The 25,189-nt window shown below is 40.5% G+C and overlaps 3 protein-coding genes across 4 annotated transcripts; all 3 read right to left on the reverse strand.

Moving 5' to 3' along the window:
* Positions 1–669, reverse strand: LOC102703900 (cortical cell-delineating protein-like). Its single transcript, XM_006661974.2, has one exon. It carries the CDS (start codon positions 606–608, stop codon positions 213–215), a length of 396 nt encoding a protein of 131 aa, XP_006662037.1. The 5' UTR covers positions 609–669; the 3' UTR covers positions 1–212.
* Positions 670–2,193: 1,524 nt separating this feature from the next.
* LOC102715518 (3-hydroxyisobutyryl-CoA hydrolase-like protein 1, mitochondrial) lies at positions 2,194–7,027 on the reverse strand. Of its 2 annotated transcripts, XR_005812616.1 has the most exons (15): positions 6,844–6,990; positions 6,647–6,727; positions 6,113–6,181; positions 5,976–6,039; positions 5,617–5,696; positions 5,449–5,532; positions 5,211–5,295; positions 5,030–5,115; positions 4,484–4,605; positions 4,020–4,080; positions 3,580–3,678; positions 3,399–3,500; positions 3,244–3,285; positions 2,883–3,148; positions 2,194–2,604 (listed from the first exon to the last, which is right to left on the reverse strand). XR_005812616.1 is itself a non-coding variant. In XM_015841586.2 (14 exons), exons 1-14 carry the CDS (start codon positions 6,988–6,990, stop codon positions 3,029–3,031), a joined length of 1,242 nt encoding a protein of 413 aa, XP_015697072.2. In that variant the 5' UTR covers positions 6,991–7,027; the 3' UTR covers positions 2,827–3,028. The 2 variants fall into 2 exon arrangements, 1 of the variants encoding a protein (XP_015697072.2); XM_015841586.2 differs by lacking the exon at positions 2,194–2,604 and having other exon boundaries at positions 2,827–3,148; positions 6,844–7,027.
* Positions 7,028–7,540: 513 nt separating this feature from the next.
* On the reverse strand, positions 7,541–11,745 carry LOC102704179 (probable trehalose-phosphate phosphatase 2). The gene is made up of 12 exons (XM_006661975.3): positions 11,598–11,745; positions 10,331–10,430; positions 9,766–10,247; positions 9,543–9,683; positions 9,400–9,471; positions 9,172–9,300; positions 9,031–9,087; positions 8,852–8,953; positions 8,660–8,737; positions 8,426–8,566; positions 8,248–8,340; positions 7,541–8,141 (listed from the first exon to the last, which is right to left on the reverse strand). Exons 3-12 carry the CDS (start codon positions 10,045–10,047, stop codon positions 8,088–8,090), a joined length of 1,149 nt encoding a protein of 382 aa, XP_006662038.1. The 5' UTR covers positions 10,048–10,247; positions 10,331–10,430; positions 11,598–11,745; the 3' UTR covers positions 7,541–8,087.
* Positions 11,746–25,189: the final 13,444 nt, after the last annotated feature.

Raw genomic sequence — 25,189 nt, forward strand, 5'->3', positions numbered from 1 at the left:
GAAAACTACAGCTTCATTTTATTGACGAATCATGGGAACAAAAGAATACACAGAACCAAGAAAAAAAAATAGAGCAAGCAAGAGTTCAAAATCACTACCGAAACAGCAACATCGATCGAGATATTGGGGGAGAAAAAAAAAAACAACAACAACATCATCATCAAGATACAGTAGTCACGGCCGGTGCAAGTGCATTGATCGATCGATTCGATCTAGTGCACGCACTGGTAATCGGAGGGGCAGATCTTGCCGCAGTTGTTGAGGATGAGGCTGAGGTCGACGGGGACGTTGAGGTTGAGGCCCAGCACGTTGGCCTTGATGGCGGTGCAGAGGCAGACGGCGGCGTCGAGGTCGACGAGCCCGTCGAGCAGCGAGCAGCAGGGCTCGTACGGCGCCGCCCCGATCTTGGCCTTCACGAGGCCGAGCACGTTGGCGCACACGTGCAGCTTCAGGGCGTCGCGCGGGCACGACGACCCGCCGTAGCTGGGCTTCGGCTTCGGCGCCGGTGGCTTCGGCTTCGGCTCCGGCGGGCAGTAGGAACAAGCGCTCGCCATGGCCGCCACGAGGAGGCTCACGGCCAGGACAAGCGCTACCTTCGCCGCCGCCATTGCAGTCAAGCTAAGCTCAGCTAGTGCAGTAGGCTAGTAGCTGCTAGCTAGTAGAGAGCTGAGCTCGAGCTGCTGCTGCTGTGCTTGGGAGTGTGCATGGCGAGAGGTATTTATAGCGGCCATGGATGAAGCAGAAGGGGGATCATCCATCGCCATGGGGGGGGGGGGGGGGGGGGGGGGGGCAATGCATGTGGCTCGAGCTGGCCGATCGAGGTATAATATATATAATTATTCCACCATTAATTTGATATGAGCTTAGGGTTTTGGACGTGCATGCATGGCATGCAATGGCATGGGCCACTCGATCACTGGTTAGTGTTCAAGTGTGTGACCTGTGGTGAGGTACTGAGCTTAGCTTTGTGTACTCGCTGTGTCCCCTCTGCACTGCACGTTGTGTCCAGATCACAAATATTCTTGTGTGTTTGTTTGCTAGCTTATTCATACATGCACTGCATGGTTTGATCTTGAGCATGCATGTGAGGGACCAATGCAAGTAGATAGCTGGAATTGGAATTCGATGAATGCATGATTAATATTCCTGTAATATTGTACTGCTTAGTGCTTACTATGCTGCCTAACCATGAGTCTGTAGTGTATGCCATCTGAGGGGTTTCATTCCTTGAGGAGATGTGTTTATCCAGCTACTCTCAAATTACTACACATATTAAGTAGCTATGAAAATTTTTGAAAATGTTTGATGATATACCAGAAAATCTGAGGTTTAAATTTGACCCCATGGGTTCTTGCTCTGTATTTATCCATTTTGTTCTCTCTATGTAGGTTGAGCTATTTGTCCATTCTCTCTTTGTAAGCAGAGTTTTAGGGCTGGAGATTTCATGGAGTGGTATTGTCAATATAATATATATACTCTATTATTGGCCTTGTTACAATTTTTTTAGACTGGTCACTGTGAGGAAGAGTACTTTCCCAACAATCGATTGATAAAGGGGGTAAATACAAGTTCTTTTAAGATACAAATTAGAGGGGATGAGACATCACTGCACCTCCTTGCACACAGAGAATCTGGAGTACGGTGGCTGGCAACATGGACCCAAGCTGACCAATGGTGCATGGAGAGCCAACCACCGGAGTCCCTGTGCTTCGTGATTCTGCTTGTTAGCCATGAAATTTTCGCATATTTGCATAATTTTTTTAAAAAAATAAACAGTCAAACATAAATTTATAAATTATTAGTGTTAAATAAAAAAAAGTAAATGAAGTAGAAGGTACCAAAGCCTTCAAAGTGCCTAGAGGGGGATCTCTGGCGAGGGTCACAAGGTGATCAGTTATTTCTTACATGCTGTCATATCCCAGGTTGCACCCTGAGAGCCTTTGGGTTTTCAGAATAAATTCGTTATGTTCTCCGTCCCATTTCTTGTCTCGTAGATTTGCTTGGCTAGGCCATGTATGCTGATTAATTACTAGCTAGGTATTTTTATCGTCTTTGACAAATGAAATCATACGAGAGGGCGGACAATATTTGAGAGATAAAAAACTACTGCCTCGTATTATAAGACTTTCTAACCTTACTTAAATTCATCAATTGATAAATATAATATATATATATATATTCATTAGCATTTATATGACTCTACGTAAGGCTAGAAAGTTTTACATTATGAAACAAAGGGAGTATCCCCGATCCACCATCAAAGGTTCAAAGGCTGGACCAGTTTATATATGTCTAGTTCTCTAACAAAGAGTCCTAATACACCATCAGTTCGGTTATGAACTTATGACATATGAGATGATGCGTTGCCAAGCAAGGATCAGCAAAGTAGAATCCGGTGGATTAGCGTAGGTATAAACAAGGCCCGTTTTCTAGCCTAAACACACGGCAGCTTCCTTTCCTGTGTCCCCGGAACAGTCCAACTTCTTCCCACGTACGGCCTGCAACTCCGTTCCGGTCCAACTCAACCTGCCACCCAACGTATGTCGCAGTCCCATTCCGGCCCACTTAGGGCCCAAACACCAAGGATGATTAAGTTGGTGTGTCCTGCATACCAAAGAGAGCACAACGAAGCAAGCCGAAAACAAAAACAAAAAAGAGTTAATCTTCTTTTAAGTAGGACCAAGTTTATTACGACACCAGATCAGTTTCATTAAATTTATGATTGAATGTATTTTTATAGTATATGGAGTGAAAATGTTACTATAGTAGTTAAACTTGGGACAAATCCAAAATGTATTACGTAACGGAGGGACTAGGAATTAATCTATGAAACTGAGAAACGAAGACATTAATATATGAAACTGACAACAGTTGGAAATCACCTTGGATATCAGTTCCTTCGATAGACAAGGAGTATATGTCACAGGAAAAGATTGCTAATCCTATAGTTATTTTGTGTTGCCAACAATGGACAGTGGGTTCAAAAATCTATCAGGCTTCAAACAACAGCCGCTGCTTGGAATTATCATCATACGAATGCCTCTCGCGATTCAGTAGGCAGTGTCAACTCGGGTTCAAATTCACCCAAGGGAGCGAAGTAAGAATCAACCATGTCCGCTGATACATACTCAAGGGCAGGTGGATCCCACTGCAAGAACCACAAGTTTTAAAATTAAAACAGCAGAACATATTTTGTTTTTTTTTCATTTTTTGTGATTAACACCAGAAGAGATAATAATTTACCTTTGGAGCCAGGTCCTTATCCACAAGACGTGCTCTGACACCCTGCACGACAAGAAAAGCGGGAAGATTATGTTTTCAAGTCACAAACAGATCCCTAATTACTTTGTGCTAAAATGAAACTTGTGAGGGCCAAAAAGAAACTTAGTGCAACACACCTCACGGAATTCATGAGAAAATTTCTCTGAGATTCCATTCATGGACATGCGGTATTCACGCACAAGGCATTCATCAAGTGTTTGGTATCTACCTTCACGTATCTACAGGACAGCCATACACAATCTGTCAGCCATCGACAAAGGCAGAAAGAGTGAGGTTTTTCAGAATTCTTTTATTTACCGATCGCAGTGAAACTTTCAATGCAAGAGGAGAAGCCTCTTTCAACCGTTTCAGGGCCAAGGTACACCAATCTTCATTTAACCTAGCTGCTTCACTTTCCTGGTCACAAGAGGAGAGCCTTAAAGTCAAAATTTCCATTGTTGGAACCATACCTTGAAATGAACAGAATAAAAAGTACATTATCTAATAAGCTAACCAAGGGAATGAAATTAATGCCAAAATACCAATAATAAATACAATATTTGTACAATCGGTTAGAGAAATTCCAAACATCTACAAGAGATTCATTTTAGAAAATAGCAATCCCGATGGGAACAGAGGGTAATCCAGAAAGCTGTAGTATCAAATAACAACATTTCCTGCTTATTGATGTTCAAATGAATAAGAAAACAAGCAACGCCCAGAGACTTGGTAGTAACAGCAACTGTCACATTACTCACCATGGCATCCACAATCTCCTCCACTGTCTCAAGGCTGAAACATTTGTCTATAACCTCCAGCCTAGAGCAACACATTGAGCACAAATTAGATATGCATGCATAAACATTGTGGAAATTGACATGAAAAATCATCATTATTTAAGAAGAGAAAATAATGATTCAAGAAATTAAGAATTAACACATTCTAAATATAAAACTACCACTTCAAGATACTTCTGCATATCTTTCTTCAGAGTAATGACATTACACAGAAATTGGTGATGGTCTGAATTCTGAAATTCAGTCCAAAACATTTTATCAAGGGAAGCAAAGAATCCATCCTATGTTTAAAATCAACAACTAGAGGAATGATAGTACACAGAAATTGGTAATGGCATTCCAGCAGCTTCTCTGGTAAGAACATGCTAAAGCATTTAATAAGACATTGTCAGAACAGAAATATATTTATTTTTTGTATGTCTTACCTATGAACAATGCTATCCTTATCTGGGTACACAAGATCTCCATAATGTGCAAGGGATGTATCAATAACTGATGGATCATCAGTTAACAATGTTGCAAGGCGTTCATCAACCAGATGCAAATGCTGTAAAAGGAAATGGAATTATAAAGTTGACCTACTAGATAAAGTAGTACTACCTCCGGTTTTTAATAGATAAAACCGTTGGCTTTTTGGCTCATATTGGCCATTTGCCTTATTCAAAAAAAAAGTACAAATATGCAAAAATATAAGCTATTCTTAAACTACATTTCATAATAAATCAAATTAAAACAAAATACTTCATCCATCCCAAAACAACAACTTTCTAGTTCAAATTTAAACTAGAAAGACAGGCTTATTTTGGGATGGACGGAGTAAATGATAACCATACAAGTTTTTTGAATAAGATGAATGATGAAACGTATATCTAAAAGTCAATGTCGCCATCTATTAAAAACCAAAGGAAGTATTGGATAGACCACCAGTCCATCTGGATACAAAATTTATAGTTCAATTAAAAGGAACTTACACCACTCATGGAATAGTGAGTAGCTAGGCCAAGTGCAATCATATCAACTCCCTTAAGTTTGTCACCAGTCAAGGCCAAATATTCACCTACAGAGGGTCAATGGTGGAAAAACAAAGGTTGCTTAAAAGGACTGGGGGGTTACAAAGAAAAGATGAACTAAAAAGGAGAACTGAACACTAACCAACATGACCAGTCAGATGGGACAAATAAAAGGAGGCAGCAGCATCAGGATGGAATCCTATGTGTACTTCTGGAGTTGCAAATACCTGAAAACAGTCATAGTAAGCAAATAAATATTTGTTGAAATGACTCCACATGTTCATAACTGTATAACATAAGACACACCCAAGCAGAAATTCTGAAGGATAACTATTAATTCCCTGGCACAAAAAGCAAATCAAGCAATTTTTTTGGCATACCGTTCTATCAGTGGCAACGCGAAATGTTCCAGGAATGGAAACACCTGCACCACCACCCATGGTAACACCATCAAGAATGGCAACCTATATCACAAGGTAATATCAATTTTTAAGCCAAAATCAAAAATCAAATGGGTGATTTAAAAAGGTTCAAGTCGATGTACTTACATGTGGCTTCAAGTAGGTGCCTAGAACATAAATAAAACTGTACAGGGTCTTGAAAAAATCCTTACACTCATCCAACTTGCCTGGTTTGATAAAATAGACAAGGTTAACACCAAACAAACCTTTGGACGTGCAAAAGAGAAAAAAACAATTGGCCATGTATATGTGTTTCCAGTGGAACTTTCCATTTAGCACCAACTTTGTTTTGCAATGTTGTAAACAACCTTTATACAAGTGAAGGATGACAAAGAAGTAATGGATACTAGTCTAAAGGCTGGTGTTCCAAACAAAGAGTTTGGAACATTATCAATGATACACGAAGAGATGTTAATTATAAGCCATGCAAGGCCCTACCCACTCACCTTCACCAATAAGCTGGTGCATCTTAACAACATCCCCACCAGCACAGAATGCTCGGCCGCTGCCCTTCATATAATATACATCTCAATTTAGATATATCCAGTGGCATTGGTATCACGCAAATTCTGAAGCAGCATACCTTCATCATAACAAAGCCAATATCAGGGTTGTCCTCCCATGACGCATAGAACTTATTGAGTTTACCACCCTGTTAAGGCAGCCAATCAGAGGGAATCAGATCAATGAGTAAGAATGCCTATATTTCATCAAGCATCATAATCAAAATAAAGGTCGTTTTACAGAAAAACGCAGTCCCATTAAAGCATACATGATCATATAGGAATGCCATAAAAACATTGTGTTGTTATAATCAGATGGGTTTCATGCATCAAGATCACATTGTCATGAGAACGAACATCACAAAGAATGAATGTGCAGGCCCTTCATAGAACAGTGGAGAGCACGCACGCGAGCACTCGTCACAGGAACATATCACCTAACACGATGTACGCATTTTATCGAACAGGAAGGCGTCGTGACCGCAAAGTAACTTCATCAGAAGTCACACCTACGATTCACCTCGCGCATGAGCGCATCCACGACAGTGACCATGAAATGCACAACCAGCGTACAGCGCGAGATGTTTGTGTGTCGTTCGAGAACGCGTACGAACCATTGTGGTTGTGAGCGCGTTGAGGTGGCCGGGGCGGTTGAGCACGGCGGCGCGCGCGCTGGCCTTGCCTTCGACGAGAACCTGAAGAGACACGCGATCAAGCAGAGGGAGTCAGCCCAGAGAAGCTCGCTCCTCCATACCGGAGCCAAGCGCGGCGGCGAAACGAGCGAAGAGCGCCCCCGAATCCCCGCCGTTACCTCCTCGTTGGCGGCGGCCGCGGCGGCGGTAGAGGATGAAGGCTGGAGGGAGGAGAGCGAACGAAGCCCGCCCATCAGCACGCCGTGGCGCAGCGCCCCGCCGGCGCGGCGGGCGGTGGCGGCGGCGGCGGCGGCGAGGCTCGGCATGGTCGTAGGGTTTAGGAGGGCGGAGAGAGCGAAGAGTGGGGGAAGGAAGCGTGAACGACGGGGAGGACAGAAAGAGACTTCTTGGGCCGTGCTGGATTACGACAAGGCCCATGTGTGAGGCCCATTATATCGGCCCATCAGATCAATTCAATGTACTGGCCCATACAGATACAGGTCGGTGGCCAGAGCTGAGGCCCATTCTAATGAGGCTTTAGTGGGCCTAATTATTAATGGGCCAGGAATTCGGGGCATAAATTTCAGCCTGGTATGTGAACAAAATCTGATACGGATTTAAAACAAAGTAAGGATCCAAATTATTTACTTTCCAGTTTCCATGAATTTCGAACAAGCAAGGCTCTGGAGATATTTATCATGAAACAACTTTTCAATGCAAAAATTCCACCAAAGGTCAGGATGGAGACAGAGGTTCGTCATAGTGGGAGTTGAAGCTTATTTTTCTCCAGTTATAAAAGCATCAAATTGAGAGCAGATCTTCATTTGAATGATTCAGCGTGGATGTGGTTTCCCATTGCTTAGAACAAAGTAGCAACAAAAAGGTCACCATCGTTCCTGAGTTCATCTGCAACGCCACCCAATTGTTTTTGAATTAAAATGAGCATAAGATTCCAGCCTGAGGTACATATACAATTAGTATCAATTCTCGTTCTGATTACAGTAATTTGTAGGGCCAATGCGCACAAGTTGACTTTGGATGGGCACACTGACAGCTACAAAACGTTGAAGCGTACTAAAGAACAAATGTACCAGTTGTTTATAACATTGCCGGTAGAATAAACAAATTGCCTAGAGCCAAAACCAAGCGACAGGGACACGCTAGCAGGAACCAAAAAAATTTTCAGCATATATTTATATTGATATATACTAAAGGAACAGAACTAATGAAAGAATGAAATGTCTTGGAATCCATGAGATGACAGTGGACCAAAAAAGAGTGGTTGAGAGAGCCTCTTATATAGAATGCCAAATCAAAAAAACATTTTGGCCAGACTTATTAGTTAGCAGTATATATATTGCTCGTATTTATAGTTGGTATTTTCTCCAGAACTGCAAAAACTGGTATCGTTCCTCCTTTCTGCTTAAGAAGTGGATCCCTCCTTCCAGGTCGCCAGTTTATTCAGAAATTCCATCACCTATATATACAAAGAATGTTTCATAGTCAAGTTACGATCTAACCACAAAATCACAGTACTAAGAATCCATTGTTGAAATGATCACTGCACATAGAATCTGCATTACCTCAGCTGGATCCTGTAAGGAGTAGAAAGCATCAGTATCCTTGGGCACAGATGACACCAAAATTCCAAAGCCAAGGTTATTTGCCTTCAGAACCTGTTTGAGCCAAGTCAGCAATTATACATCAGGACATGGAGCTAATATTATAAAGGTAGTGCAAGCAGACCAGACAGGACTTTACCCTGAATGCATCCTCATCAGTCTTGTCATCTCCAACATAGATAGGAAGAACATCTTCTTTTCCACATAGTCCAAGTGACTCCAGCAAAAACTCTACAGCTTTCCCCTTGTTCCAGTCTATCACAGGTCGAACCTCAAGAACCTGAATACAGGAGAGTAGTTGAATTAAAACAAATACAATATAGTAGCAACTAACAGTGTTTTCAAACAGCCGTGTGATTTTGCATATCCTTACCTTTCTTCCATGGGTTAGCCTTAGACAAGGGTAATTCTTCAGAATGGCAGTCACACGTTGATGAACTTCTCCGTAGTCCTAAGTTGTAACAAAAAGAAAAATATTTAACAAACATAATCCACCACATATTTCCTGTGTTATCCCGGCAAAAAATATTTCCTGTGTTAAATAAACTCTACAATGTAGGCTTACTTGGGGTGCTACATTACGGTAATGCACTGACACACAAAATTTGTTATCTTCCATCCTTGCACCATCAATGTCCTTGATACTTTCACCGAGCTTTTTGTAGACCTACAAGTATCAAAATAAATAAGTTCATGCAACAAAGAAGGCATCCTAACTCCTAAGTTTGGGATGAAAGTAGATACCTCACTGATCATAGGTAAAAACTCACTTGCAGGTTGGAAGAGATTGACCTCCTTACCCTGTGAGCCAACAGGCAATAACCAATCAGAATTTTGACAAGAGGTACAAATCTGTGCAGGTACAAAATCAAAACGCTGTTGCACCTCTGAATCAGTGGACCTGATACATTCCACATGCTGGCCACTATATTCAGACTTCCTGACAGGCCCCATGATGTCCATTCCATGACTTCCAGCGTAATACAGTTCAGTTAGTTTCACAAAGTCAAAAACCTAAAGAACAAAACAACCGTAAGAGAGCCGGCAAAAGAGTGAAAAACGCAAAAGGTTAAAGAGGGGAAGTATTTTACGTGATGAACATAAATTCCTTACCTTATCACGAGATCTTCCACTAATGATTGCGGTGGGAAAAAGTGAAGCCACATGCTTCACAGCAGAGCGCATCTGCCAAATACAATATTTAGAATGGCAGATATAATAATGAGGAGAAAAGAGCATGAGGTGAAAATGAATACCTCGTCAGACATTACTGCATTTTCAGGATTGTCCACAATCGGTGAAAGAGTTCCATCATAATCAAGGAACAGTGCCAATCTTTTACCTCTAGCAAGATTGGCAATATTCTCAAACGAAGTTAAAGCAGATGGATGGTTCACCTAGAAAAGAAAACAGTGGATAAAGTTTATTGTTTGCCAAGTTTGTTGAAATTAAGCAGTCGTGATAGATTCAGAAACATACCACCCAATGACTGTATTGTTCAAGGTCATCAGCTTGAACATCATTGACAAAGTCCTTGCTTTGCCTCTTGCGAGTAGGCGAGGAGGCCAGCATGAGGTCCAGCCATCCAGCAGCCCGGACCTCTTCAATCTTTCCAGGCAGAGGCTTTTTCTTTGGAGTGTTCAAATAGAGCCCCGTAGAGGGGAAACTCGTAGGTGTAGTGTACGTCATCACAGCAGAAGGCAAGGCCAATTTAGGGAGAGGATCAGCAAGAACAGGAGAGTTGATGGTCTTCAAATCCATCAACAGAACCCTCCTTCTCAGAGTTGTTGTAAAAACAGTTACTAAGAACACAAGAGCAACCAAGCAGATTGTAGGATTCCTTAAGACTTACACACTCAACCAACCCTCTTGTCAATAAAAAACCAACGTTTCAATGTCTTCTTGTCACTGCAAACGTGCATACAACGCATCCAGCCCATTAAGCGGGAAGATCCTGCATTCTGCAATAAAGAAAACAATTTCAACCACAAAAATAAAATAGACAGTAGCTGAAAAAGAAGAACACAAATGCTCAGGGTCGTACTGTTTCATCGCCATGGTGGACAGAGATCATTTAAGAGGAGGGCTCATGCGTCGGATCGCTCAGCTCCAGAAACAATAATTGTATACGGTCACAACCAACACTGCAATAGAACAAAGACGACAACCTTTATTATGTAACAGAACACCAAGTAACCTAATGCAGCAACAGTTGGCAACACCGATCTGATTGCACTACAGTACGTTTACTGCTTTTGCCTTTGCAAGTTAAAAGAGGAAATTAATTAGTACAACTTTTGGTCTGAGATTCCCGAGCGACAATGAAAAATGACATGCACTCAACTGGTGAGGCCTGATTCACTTTAGGTAGCACCAAAAAACTATTCGGAAAACTCGGAAAACGACTTTTCATCCATCACCCATCCTTATCAAACCAAAGAAACTTGATGCAGAAATCCCTTTGATAATCTCAGCAATTAACAGCTAATAAACACATGCAAATGAACTAAATTTAGGACACAAGGGCACATGGCTACTGTTGAGTACTATCAGCAGCACCGAAAAAGAAAATTCAAACTTTCATCATTCATGGATGGATGCAGTACTATTACGATGCTAACCCATCGATTAGATTGCATCATCAGTGCATCAATCAATCAACAAATCAATCTGCTTTCGCGTCATGTGGGCAAGGCAGAAGATGCGACATGCCTCGCGAAACGGCGGCAGTGAAAGGTAACCCCAACCAACCAGAGAACTTTCAGCGCGCATTATATGCGATGCCACGACAAGCCATACACTGCGGCGATCATCAAAACATTTTTCTTTTGAAAAAAAAAACAAGAACTTTTTTGTCCTCTCCTTGCTAAATGCATCCAAAAAAAGGTACTGCCAATAGGACCCTCGCGAAGAATCCCAGACCGCCTCCGGTGTGCCGCCCTTCTCCTCTTCGGCCTCGCCTCTCTCCCCTTCCCACCAATCGACGCCTTTTCAGTATAAAAAAAATCGTATTTTTTGCGATACAGCCTCGCCCCAGGCTGGACAGCTCCCCGCGGTGGGGACGACGGGGCGCCGCCGGGTCCGGTCATCTCTCGGAGAGACAGACGCAACCACGACACGGCGCCGAACACGGCAGATACGGAACAGAGCTCCACCCCCGATCGCGACGAGCAGCTCCGCCACACGAGATCTACTCTACCAGACCACCACCACCACCGCAACATCCCGAAACACCGCAATTTTTTTTAAAGAAAAGGAAAAACAAACAGAACAGAAGCGATCCCGGAGTAAGAGGGCAGCGGAGGCCTTACCCAGGGAAGGAGACGACGAGATCGGCGGCGGTCGCCCCCAATGCCGGCGCCGGCGAACAGCCCGGAAAAACAGCAGCGGCGGCGAGGCGAGAGAGGGGCAATGGAGGTAGTAGGGGATTTGGGAGTAGAAGAGGCGGAGAGGAGAGAGAGGAGAGGAGAGGCGATGGCGGAGCGCGTGTATTAATAGGCGGCGACTCTCTCTACTTTCTCTCTCTACATGGCTAGAGAGAGAGGGGTGGGAAGAAAAAGTGGTTGCCGGTTGTTCGGGTCGTGTGGGCGTTTCCCTTTCCGTTTCGTTTTCTACCCCCTCACGGGGCCCACGTGACGTCACGCGGGCGATGACGTGGGATGATCCTGGACGCCCGCGCCGCGGGAAGCGACGGCTGCGATTGGGGTTTAGGGTGAGGTGGGCACCACTAGGCGTAGTGGCGGGGTGCTGGTGGTGGGCCCGAGATCTGCTCGGGCCCGGAATCCTTTGACCCGAGGCCGCTTTGCCCCGTCCTGGGGCGGGCCGACGCGTGGGCAGGGCTGCGCTGGGGGCGACGGGTGGGCTCCACGGGATCTCCACGTGGGCGCGCCGTGGCCACGGGTGCCGCCACGTGGGCCGCACCGGCGATCCCGTCGCTCGACCTGCCCCCAGCCCTCTCGTGCGCCGCGCCACAGTTTCACGTGCCTCGTGGCTCCAGCTATAGGATGTATTATGCGACTGGTTGGGTCTAGAGATTTTTTAGTCACTTGTCACATCGAATGTTTAAACATTAATTAGAAGTATTTAATATAGACTGATAACAAAACTAATTACATAAATAAATGCTATTTCATTAGACAATTTTTTAAGCCTAATTAAGCCACGATTAGCAAATATTTACTGTAGCATCATATTCACTAATCATGGACTAATTAGGCTCAATAGATTCGTCGCGTGAAATAGTCCAGAGTATGAAGTGAGTTTTATTAATAGTTTATATTTAATACTTCTAACTACTGTCTAAACATTCAATGTGACAGGGACTAAAAATAGTCCCAGGGGAAACAAACAGGCCCTACAATTTTTTAATGTTAAGTGAGAATGAATGGTGGAGTTATTTGTATTATGAGCTATTTGCTAAGAGATAGACCATTGGAGAAATTGTTTTTTAGAATGCTTAGAGATAGTATGCTATCTCTATTGTTGGAGGTGACTTCAGAGTAGGCCAGCTATAAGCATATTTTAAAGAGATAAGAAATAAGAGAGAAGAGAGATTGACTATTAATTTATAGCCAGCTGCACACGGGTTCCAAGACAAAATATGCATATGGCATATGGGACTAGGTAACTATTGTATGAATTGGCTATTAGATTGACTATAGATGAATTGGAGCTAGTAGTTGGCTATACTATTGAACTTGCTCTCAGAGCAAGGCTAATAATATAGCCAACAAGCTGGTTATAAGATTTTTTATAATCTTTTCTTAGCCTACCCATATACTGGTTAGCTCTTCATCGTTAATGCAGGACTCACATGTCACTCTCACAGAGTTTGTTGGTTCCTGTGCCCAAACTGACTACAAGCTAACAGCCTGCTTACACTCTCTCTCATCCCCTCTCTCCTCCACTTAAGCACAAAGCCAGCTTATAGCCTGCTATTATACTTGCTCTTAGCAGAAATTAGTGGTAGCTCTCTTTTAAAATTTAGTTACTTCTTCATTCAAAAAGAAATTAGTTACTTATAGTTTATTCAAATATAGATAATATCATCATATTTTCTTTTAAGCAACTTAGTAATTAATTTTAAATAACTAGATTACCTTTCCAAACACTTGATTAATGAGGGAATGAATGGTTATATTAAGTGCACTGTTTTAGGACATAAAAGTAAAGAAATGATTTAGTGTAATTTTATTATCCGAAACGTCAAATAATTGACAGGAGGGAGTACATTTTTAGAACGAAACAAATACAAAATTTAAAATGCTATGAAATAATACGAGATTTTTGGCAAATTTTCAAAAATAAAATTAATCACCTCAGTACTTTAGATACATATATTGTTCCATTTTTTTAAAAAAAAGATACATAATATTGTGGTGTTCTATTTATGCATGCTTGACGGTGAAAAACTCAAACATCACATAGGAGTATTTAGCTTATTTAATTATTTTTATTTTCTGGTGGGGATTGGGAGTAGGTGGAGGGGCCGCACTGCAGCAGTGTGGATGCAGAGCTGGCAATGACGTGGATCCGCCAAACGAGGATGAACACACCGTCCAGTGCTGGAATCACCATCAACAGCTAGCGATCGATCGAGCTCTCCCTATATAGATCGATCTAGCTTCTTCGGTTCTGATCGAATTGGTACGAGTTACTATCACAAGAATAAAACCCTGCAAAAATGTGATAACCATAGGATAACCGTAGTATATACTTCTATATGATAAAGTGTGTTCTGATGTGAGGCTATGGACATGATCTGATCTGATGTGAGGTTATGGATAACCGTAGTACTACTATATGATACTATAAGAAGAAGACGGTGCGAGAGGAGTGATTGCCAAATTGCGGTCAAATTGCAGGGTTGCTCGGATCTTGTCGCCGACCAGCTGCTGGCCTGCAGTGTACCGCACGGGGCACATCTCCCCATGATGCTTTTTCTTCTCACTTTTTTAATTTAATTAACCTGCTTTGCACATGGTTTGGTACGGCGTCCCCGAACCCTAACCCTACTGTCAAATTAACCGGCCATGTATGATGTATCCATGATCACCGGCTTGTTTCTGTCATTCTGTACGTGTGAGCAGCAAGACCCTCCAGCTGACTTTGAACAAGTTAATGCTTATTAGCTACTCCAACATGCATGCAATGTGAGCTCAATTTTAGTATATTTCCAGCTTTTTTTATTTTTTATTTTTGGTTCCAAAGCGATCGACCAGCTAGCAGCTCAGTCTGTTCAGACGTCCGTCCGGTTTTATCAACATGTGCGTTACTTTGCTCGCATTGGCTGATTCAGTTCTTTTTTTCTTCGGTATTCTTACAGATGGTGGTCAGTCGATCGATCGATCGATCACAGTATTCATGTGATACTAACAGCTAATCTAGCACCGGCCATGCGATCGATGCAAAGACAGCTAAATACACGTCGTCCTTAAACTAAAGCTTTCTACAGGCAGCCATGCATAGAGCTAGCTAGCTAGCTCATCGTTTCATCAGCCCGGCGTTGCCACACAGCTGAAACTGCACGTCATGGAATCGGCAAATGTGTTTTGCGTGCAAGTCCATCAATCTAGCTAGCTGCACTGCACTGCACTGCAATTACCTAACATTGCTAGCTGCGCGCACTGCATTTATGTAGATTTCGTTTGCTTTATCTCTGCCGGCAATTAATATTCTAATTAGTTTTCTCATCTTAATCAAGCTAGTATTTATTATTTATATATAGTCATTTATCATGTAACATTTTATATTCTGTAATAAAATCTCACTATACGGGAGCAAGCATGCAGCAGGGTGAATGTACAGAAACAAAACGTGAGACGAGCTGGGTACGCAAAATCTAGAATAGCCAGTGCTGAGATTATTATACTCCCTTGTGAAGACAGACAGGGGGCCGGGGCTACTTGTAGTAGTAGTTAGTTAGTTCGTTCCCATGATTAATTAAACAAGTAATTAAGCTAGCTAGCACGCGATTATTATACAATGGCAGCTAGCTAGCCACGCGTTGCAAACCTTGGTTCCCAAGGCTAAATAAATCAATGCGGAGCAAACAGCGGCAAAAATGCCGGGAATGGAACATGCTTTGCTGCAGGCCACCATCTCGATCGATCCATCCTTCGTGTAAGTTAATTAATTAATTACTACTAGCTAATTTGCTCAAGAACTAACCCTAATCTTATTAAATACTCGAGATTAATTTTTATCTCCCTCGCTTTGCATGAGGAGACGACGACGACGGGTGAGAATATACCCTGCAGATTCACCGATTACGACCGCGAAACTTAACACCATGTGTGCTAACCCACGCGTTTGATTGTTTACGTTCATCAATTTGACGGCTAAATTAATTAATCGAGGCCGCGAGCTGGTTCGAATCGATCGATTGCGCTACCACATCGATCACACGTCAGGAGACGGTTTCTGCAATTTGTCGGTGCAGTGCCACTGGCACCCTCATCTTCTAGTTTCTGCTATTATTACATGTCAAAACATAATTTTTTAAGATGTTTTATTTAAAATCTAACTTCCAGTGAAAACTTTCAGATCACTAAGAATATATATATATATATATATAATTTTTATTTATAAATTAATTTTTATTTATAAATATGTTTCTTGGCAGTCAATCCTATGGCGCCAACTCGATCGATCGTGCTCGTACGTTGTCGTCGCAACAGTGGCGGCGAAAAGTAATCTTGGTGCAGACGCGGCGCTGACGACGACGACGACGGGGTGTAAATGTGGTAGTACTTGCGAGATACCGAGCGATCGAATCTTCTTCAGAGAAAGAGATTAAAGTCGTGGTCGGCGCGTGCGTAGGTCCGAGTCATGCCTTGCTTGGCAATTTCAGCGGCAGCTAGGCTACGTTGTTAATTTGGGGGGTTTGGTCGTGGTCAAGCAAGCAAGCAGACAGATCATGCACAGGTGGACCAACGAAAAATTCCTTCTCGCATCACAGCTATTAGCTAGATACGGCTCTGTTCTTTAAACATCCTTTCATGCCCATATTTTCTCTATTTATACTATTGATCAAACGTATGATCTTCTGTTCTTCTATCAAACATATGTACAGTACTTGGGGGCTGGGGGAGTAGGTATTATGAGCTTTTTGGTTTGCGTGCACGTTTTTAAATTATCATTCAACAGCAGTGATCGGATTTAATTGATGGAATTAAAAATTTCAAACATTTGATCACTAGGCGGATCCTATTTTCTCGTTTTACAAAGGGTGTTCTTTTTTAAACTGTGACGGTGTGTGTTTTTTAAGTTTCTATAGAAAAATGTATTAGAAAATTATATCAATATATTTTTTAAGGTTTTTATAGCTAATAATACAAAGTTTGATTCGTAACATCCACATACATACACGTTCCTTAAAAAAACCATATGCACGTGCAATCCTCATAATAGGGTTCGATTTGTAGCCATTCGCAAAACGCGAAAATTCGTGTTTTGTTTCCACCTCTTAAGAATATCATACTACACTGAGGACGTGTTTAACATAGCTTGAAAGAGCTACTCCAGATCAAATGCATACCGATACAGCTCAATGCAGTTGCAGACAACTTAACAAAAAAGGGAAGAACTCATCGGGTCCCCTTCACCATGACAAACTCATGTCACGATGGAAGACATGGGCTTCCTCAAACAACCTGCCCACTTGTGGGCCTGTCGCCTTTGTTTTTGATGATGTACGTGTTAGAAATATGGATACATACGGTTAAAGATAATTGAGTCCAACAGTAACTCTAGAGATAAAGATAAAATCCTAAAAAAATACGATAAAATATTTATCTCGTACTCTAAGTTTCTATCTCCTATATACCCTATAAATATATACTCACAAGGATTAGCGTAATATACAACAGATTACAATAGATCATATGATTTCGCTTCTCTAATATTTTTTACATGATATGAGACCCTAGATCGTAATACTAGTCATCGATGTTGGGTCTAGGTCGGGACGCCGGCGAGCCTATCCAACCGCTGGCCGGCTCATCAAATCGAAGAAGATGACGCCAGCCATCAATCATCGATCTGGCAATCTGCAGTAGCCATCGATCCCGGATGTCATGCACTCCAGCAAGACCAAGAGAAGGCATTCAAGATGATCAATCTACATCGACGTTACTGCCGCCAACAGCAAGATGGACGGCGAGGACAGCAGCATCGTCAATCAGCAAATCAGACATCCGCGCGGTGGCAAACATGCATCGCGAGCTGTCAATCTCGGTGGCAGCCTGCATCGCCAGCTTTCCATCTCTCCGTGCAGATCAACGGCAAGGGGGCGGCAAGGACGACGGCCATGCGTCATTAACTTTCAGCACAGATATAGTGCATGTATCTATTATTTTCTTCCTTTCAATTAGCCGTCTCTCCTGATATTATTCATAGATTAGATTTTCTCTAATAATTTGTATTAGATCAATTTCTCTTTAGCCACTATATATTATCTATAGATTAGATTAGTTTCTTCTAGCTATAAAATCCCTCAAATTCAAGCGGCAGAAGCAGAAGTGCGGCGACATCGATCAACCAACAAGCAAGCACTACATCAAGTAGTTGACGTCTTCACCGAGTCTTCACATCCGTCATCAACATGCACTAAAGTAACACCGTCGATGGTCTACATCAACATGGGAACAACATGACGCCGCTACGTCCACAACGATGGACATTCATCTCGCGTCCTCTGACAGGAATTTCTGCAAGACGCTTCATCGACGCCGGCATCGACCGCGTCATCTACGACGGAAAAAGACTGCATCAACCTGGCATCACTGCGGTGGTGACCTCCTACACGACGTACGGAGTACAACCAAAAATTGGTGACCCGACGTCAACAGCGTTCTCTGATATCTGCAAGATGATCGAATTGACATATGCAAAGACGCTTCCAACGACATCCCCTGACATCTGCAAGGTGCCTCATCTATGATCGCAGCTCCGTCTTTAATTATTTTTGCCTTCGGCTATATGCGGCAACGTCAACTACCATGTCATGTCTACAACAACCACGGCTATCACATGATCGGCTCTCTCGATAAAATTATAACAAATCATCCTGGACAACTCCAGTCAAAAGCGTCCGTGTCATCGCTCTCGTCCATGACACTCCCGCTATAACTGCGAGAGGGAATAGAGGAAAGAGACAAGGGACGACACAGAAAAAGACGCAGTCACCAAGGTGGAGGACCGGGACGACACGGAAGGAGACGAAGTCACAAAGTGAAGGACTATCCATCAGAGATGAAATCGATGATGGAGAAACAAAGAAGAGAATATGAACACAAGATTTTAAATCCAGTCGCAATCGTTCGCTGGGTGCCCGTTACAACTGAGGTGGAATGTTAGAGATATGGATACATACGGTTAAAGATAACTGAGTCCAACAAGAAATCTAGAGATAAAGATAAAATCCTAGAGAGATATGATAGAATATTTATCTTGTACTCTAAGTTTCTATCTCCTATATACCCTATAAATATATACCCACGAGGATCAGTGTAATATATAACAAATTACAATAGATCATATGATTTTTCTCCTCTCTAATATTTTCCACCGTACGTACGTATCATGTCTGTACTTTGCATCTAATAAATAAAGTACTGAAGTTCAAAAAAAAACATAGCTTGAAAGATAAAAGAGTAAAAAAATTGTAGCAGCTATTTTATGGTATATGATGGAAAAACTTTAGAAATATGAGATAATAAACTTTTACATATTTTTTTATAAAAATACGTCTTTTAACCGTTCATAAAAAGTATGCGAAAATACCGAGGGAAAAGCTGAGAAAAAATATACCAAAAGAATGCATTTGAAGGGTCCAAACGTTGGTGGATTTTCCCCCTCCCACATCTCATAGCACATCGATCGGACGAAACATATCTAACAACCTAAAACTTGACTGATTTTGCCCCTCGAAAATCTGTTGAAGGTTATCTAGCAATTTCCGAAGAAAAAAATATATATAACGAAGATCGATCACAAGTGGACCGAGGCAAATTTCTTTCTCACATCACGGCAAGCTACTAATACGTGGTACCAAGTAGTCATTAAACAAGAGAGAATAATTAATTAATTGACGCCGGGTCTGTCAGCTCATGGAATTTGTGTAGGATTACAAGTATAGTATAGTACATTAAATAATATAATTGAGCTCATTAAGCAAGAGAGATTTCGAGAGTCAGCTCATGAAATTGTACGGAAACTTCGGAGGGATGTCGTGGAGTATCGTACGTCCACATCGCCATGACTCATATACACAAACAATGCATATGCATACGTAGGGTATGATGAACAATTCAGACAGAGACAGGGGACTGAAAATTCAGTCTCTTTTCATTCCCGGACAGGGACTAACTGGACAGGTTGATCATTGCGTGGAGATTTAACTTAATTATAACATGTGCCATGTTTAATTTCTACCCAAAAAAAAATGCTCAGTTTCTAGACGCTGTCCTTTGGCAGAACGAAGGAAACATTATGCATGTCTTCTTCTCCAAGAATGATAATTTTTCCTGCTTCCTTTTATTATTATATATATGATGCTAGGCTGCTTAAAGCTGTACTGGCAGGAAGTACAAAAGTACCTGCTCTCTGCTCTTAAACAAACCAGTGATGTTTCTTCATTGATTTGAGAGTTCAATCAGATTAAATTAGCGCCTCCTCTGTCCAGATAAGTACTTCTTCCGTCCTAAAGTAACGTTTTTACCATTTATATACATACCAGAAAAACCGAGAGGACTATAACATCCTACCGATTGTCAAATCACAATGTAATTATTCTCTACTTGTTCTCTATTTTTACAAACTCTATTGTAATGATGGTTTAAAAATAAACTTATCTTGAGATAAAAAAGATAGGGCACAAATGGTATTATTTTGAGACCTGGTAGTAACTAATATGTGATAAAATTTGACGCTTTTATTCATATTCGTAATGCGAGAAACGATCATATATTCTAGACAGCTATATCATGAGATGGAAGTATACTGCATACCCACTGTATTGTGTGGTTTTGCAATCTGCGTATCAGCATTAATAGTACAGTTAGTACAGTTTAAATGCACCTAGCTCGGCTATCAACCTATTGTCCTCCACGTACTATATATTTTGTGGTTGACCTAGAAATGCTGCAAATTCTTCAATTCTTGGCTATGACTTAGGACAGGCGTAGTTGTACTATGAATGTACTCCCAACATCTGTTCTGAAGCTAGAGAACTTGCCTTTCCACCTTCGAAAAATAAATTTTGCCAAATACTAGTACAATTGTACTTGCCATGGGGATGATATTTTACTGGAGATATTATGGAGCATACTACCCCTCAACCGTTCGTATTTTAATATATAACGTTTTGTCTTTTAGACTTTTTATCATCTTATTAAAAAAATAAAAACATTATTTATTTTATTATGTATAAATACTTTAAAAATAGTATAAAGTTTAATATTTACAAAAATAAAATAAAATTAGTGATCAAAGGTAAAGTTTAAAAGTCAAATTGTCCAACATTAAAATATGTATGGGGGTAATTAGCAATGCGTAAAGGTGAAAATTTAAGTATGTCGACTATGGTTGCCTGTATGCCTAGTGAGTGCAAAGGCATAGTTCTTTGTTTTCCTTATTGAGAAAAATATCGAGCACAAAGAAGTTTTCATACGTCATGGGTAATACTATTTTAAGAGCTTTTTCACCGTCTAACTTAAGCTAGCTACTATATTATTTAATGTAAAAATTCAGTATCTCATTACCTTGAGTTACTATTTTTTTAAAAAATTATAATACCTCGAGCTACTTTCGTACATACTATAAAATTTCCTAATTTTTAAATATCTAGGTATGCTATGATATAGTGTATCAACCACGAAACAATGTGCTACACTGTTGCCTAGACGGCCAGGAGAGTATGAATACAATAGTACATCTTCGCGATCGAGACAAAAAAAAAGATAAAATTAATGCTTCGAGACAAGAGTCACAAAAGGTATTTCTTGGCTGTTGGCACTACGAGCAGACAACCTGTGTTACATCTTCGTGTACTTCATTGCATATATTAGCCTACTTACATTTTTAAAGACAAATGGTACACCTCCCTTGATTTTGATGTTCCTCCCAGCGGCACAGTAGTTCTCTAGTCACGATTCCATGGGTTTAATTAGGCAACCGTTTAACCAATTTGGCAATGGCTGCACATGGTACACCGGTGGTATTGGATCGAGATACTGTTAGAGAGTTAGTTTTGATTGGGTGGTCAAACAATTCCAACCCGATGATTCCAACATATATTTTTCTCAACTGTATCATACTACCTAGACACTTCAAATTTCTTTACATGGCAATATATAAAATTACCAGAGCTATTTCCATCTATTACTTGTTTATATCTATATATATATATATACTAGTGACGCAACAAGAGAGATCGTGTTTGTATGTGTAACAATGCCAATGACACAATAAGAAGGTCGTGTGTATATGAGAACGGTCTTCACATTCTTGCAGCGTATATATATACGCCTTTATATGTGTTGTTTTATTCATATAATACTCCTGTTTCACCCGTTTAACATTTACAATATATTTTATCTGTTTCATGTTATAAGACTTTCTGGTCTTAACTAATTTATATGTATACTAATAAATTTAGACAGATATATATTGATACATAGATAAATCTGGACAAACTCATAAAGTCTTATAATATAAAATGGATGGAGTATATGTGTGTAATGGGTATGCGTAAGATTACATACTCATCAGGAATCATCTCACTGTCATAAGTATGAGTATGCACTATCATGCCCGATTGTCACCCCTACTTATTAGATTAAGAAGTCTTAGATTAAACAAGTAGGATATCCAATCTAACGACGTTGCTATACGGCATTAAACAACATGACAATGCTAGAGATCGATTTGATATATATGCCAGCTTAAGGGGGCAGAGCTAGAAAATTAATTTATTGAGATCACCAGGATCAGAATACACTAATCTTATTTAAATTTTAGTATGATCTTAGCTGCATAATCAATATAACAATGGATTTCGTCGGAGGTCATTTAGGTGACCCCGTCCATTGTACGGTGGCACCGCCCCATGCTCAACAACTATCGGTCGACAGTGTGTAGGCCTCTCAAGGTAGTGGAGGCATACGAACCAGTAATATAGCTGTTTAGGATAATAAGACGAACCAGTAAATATAAATGCGTAAACGATGTTAAATAAATAAAAAAACGTACATACACAATGCTTGAATTCGGAGATATTAGGTGAGACCGACGCGGCGAGACCTGATCGATCCGACGATGCGCTGACGCAGTAGCTTAACACTACGAGTTCTCTTGCACGAAAAAGAGTACCTACCTACACAGCCAGACCCGACGTGTACACTACACCGTCGCATCGACGACGTGCGTACGTGCGCGTGCCGAAACAACCGCGTGCGTGCGTGCATCCAACGTGTACATTTGTCACGTTGCACCAGCACGTCGATGGATGACCAACTAGCAGTATGACGCACACACACTTGTCACTGCACTTTATATATGCAACTGCCCGCACGTGTTCCACAAGATCGCTTTAACATGTTAGGTGGTGTTTAGGACGCTTATTTATACTATAAATAGTAAACTTAGAATAATTTAGAATATTAATAAAGATATGGATTAATTTACGAGACCAATCTATTTAGTCTAATTAATCCATGATTTACCTATGTGATGTTATAGTAAATATGTTCTAATTATGAATTAATTAGGCTTAAAAATTTTGTCTTGCGGATTAACACTCATTTATGAAATTAATTTTTTATTAATCTATGTTTAATACTTTAAATTAGTGTCCAAACATTCGATGTGACATGGGGCAAAAAATTTAGACCCATCTAAATGACCCCTAAGTATGTGTTATATTTAAATTTTGTTCCAAAAACTTACATTTCTAGCGCAACGCAACAAAATTTATCCTCTCCATCACTTCACGTTCAAAAAAAAATTATCCTTTACTGTAACGCTCCCATTCATTGCTCATTTAGGGGACATTATTTCTTTTCTTTTCAATACTAATGTCTACTAAAAAAATCTAAAAATATTTATATTTTTTGTATGGAGGTAGATGAAGATACCATCTTATTTGAATTAAGTAAATTAATTTATGTCATGCAGATCACATTTACTGCTACTCTCTCTATCTTAAAAAGTTGTATTTTTTCTACCTTATATGCCACACAAGTCACAAAGACTCAACTGTAATGCATTTGTCCTCTAGTATTTTTTAAATACCAATAATTTATTTCTTGTTTTTATCAAATCTAGTATAGTAGTTGTTTAAAAAACAAAGTTATTGTGCGAGAACAAGAGAAGATAAAAAAAATATAGGAGTATTTTTTGGGAGAGATAGAAGCAGTGTTTGTATTGCTTTTCGAGAAAAAAAATACTTCAATTTGAGACAATTTGGTCGGTCGTGGTCCTCGTGGATCGGCTGCGCGCGGTCAAGCATCGTACCACGCGTTGGCTGGCTGTACGTTGGATTGGATGGGACCTAGGAGTAGTGGAGTTTGTCCGTGCAAAAGTACTACTAGACCCAGCCGCCAGCGCCGTGTCGCGTAGCGTGCCCGGAACTACTGCTCCCTCCCTCGCAAGAATCCCTTCATTTTTTATTTAAATAATTATCCAAAATAGATCTCTTTGGAGAATAAAGGGAACATCTAAATATATTTTTTCTCTTTTCTTTCTTTTAATATGGATGACATCCAAATATAGAAGATAAGATAAATGTTATGCTAAAACTCAACTTTTAGTCTTTATCCACTATTTATAGAATGAAATAATGGGATACCAGATCTGCTGGGATGTTTTAATAAGATTACCTTTATATTTTCAAAATGAAATTACTTTGTCTGTAAAATGTATTTCCACCGTCTCAAAACAATCTTATTTTTCATTCCTCACACATATGCCAATACAAAATAAAAATAATAGCATATCATCTATGTTACCACATCGCAATACAATTATTCTCTATTTTATTTATTTTTAATATATTTATTTTTTGTTTTTACGATGATTATATACAAATAAACTTATTTTTAGAAAAGCCTAGAATAAATAAAAAAATAATCTTATTTGGGAATTGGGAATGGACTCCATTATTGTAAGGTGGGTGCCAGCAACGCGATAGATGGTATAGCCGTATATGTGCAGGATTAAAAATGGGCTTGATCTTGTATGGCCTGTCTGCAATATGGCCAGAAGCTAATCAGCCCAATGGAGGAAAAGGCCCAGATAAGAATTGGCCCATTACGAAGTTGATGGGCCAAACTTACCAGCAGTTAGTGGCATGAGTTCAGAAGATTTTGATCGCATGTTCGTCAAGTATACGAAGATGATCAAATTTGCTTTTCGTTTGGAACTCTTCCAGTGTTGGGCTGTAAAGGCAAGTGCATTGTGCGAGTGACACAAGTACTTGGAAGATGGCTGTAACATAGTACATAAACTTACGAATTACGAAACATTTGTGGAAAATAAACTACAAAGAAAAAATATTAAAATATACTCTAAATTTAAAGTTAAAATTTAAAATTTGGCTTATAATTAAGCATAAAAGGAAAAGCAAAAGGACGAGGGTAGACTAGTCTTAGAGTTGTTTGTCACACATTCTCTGCATGATGAACTTCCAAGTTCCAAGTGGTGCCAACTGAGAGCATGTGTCGAAGTATTTTGCAAATCCTAAATCCACACAATGAACTGTTTTTTAAAATAAAATCTCAACCATAGGGAGATATGAACATGATTTAAAATGTTTGGATATAACACTCGGCATGCTGTGATAGCTTTTAATCCTGAAAAAAATCTGCAGTTTTTTCTCGTTTACATCTTATAAAAATGGTAC

This window comes from Oryza brachyantha, chromosome 10, assembly GCF_000231095.2.
Source record: "Oryza brachyantha chromosome 10, ObraRS2, whole genome shotgun sequence".
NCBI lineage: Eukaryota > Viridiplantae > Streptophyta > Magnoliopsida > Poales > Poaceae > Oryza > Oryza brachyantha.

Bases quoted from the DNA above. Each gene is read 5' to 3' on its own strand.
- LOC102703900 (XM_006661974.2), bottom strand. From the start codon at position 608: ATGGCGGCGGCGAAGGTAGCGCTTGTCCTGGCCGTGAGCCTCCTCGTG.
- LOC102715518 (XM_015841586.2), bottom strand. From the start codon at position 6,990: ATGCCGAGCCTCGCCGCCGCCGCCGCCGCCACCGCCCGCCGCGCCGGC. The intron at 6,182-6,646 runs GTTCGTACGCGT...CTGCCTTAACAG, and splicing joins ACGCGCTCACAACCACAATG to GGTGGTAAACTCAATAAGTT. The intron at 4,081-4,483 runs GTAAGACATACA...GTGTTGCTCTAG, and splicing joins AAGGATAGCATTGTTCATAG to GCTGGAGGTTATAGACAAAT.
- LOC102704179 (XM_006661975.3), bottom strand. From the start codon at position 10,047: ATGGATTTGAAGACCATCAACTCTCCTGTTCTTGCTGATCCTCTCCCT. The intron at 9,684-9,765 runs GTATGTTTCTGA...TTTCTTTTCTAG, and splicing joins AACAATACAGTCATTGGGTG to GTGAACCATCCATCTGCTTT. The intron at 8,341-8,425 runs GTAAAGTCCTGT...TGGCTCAAACAG, and splicing joins CTGATGAGGATGCATTCAGG to GTTCTGAAGGCAAATAACCT.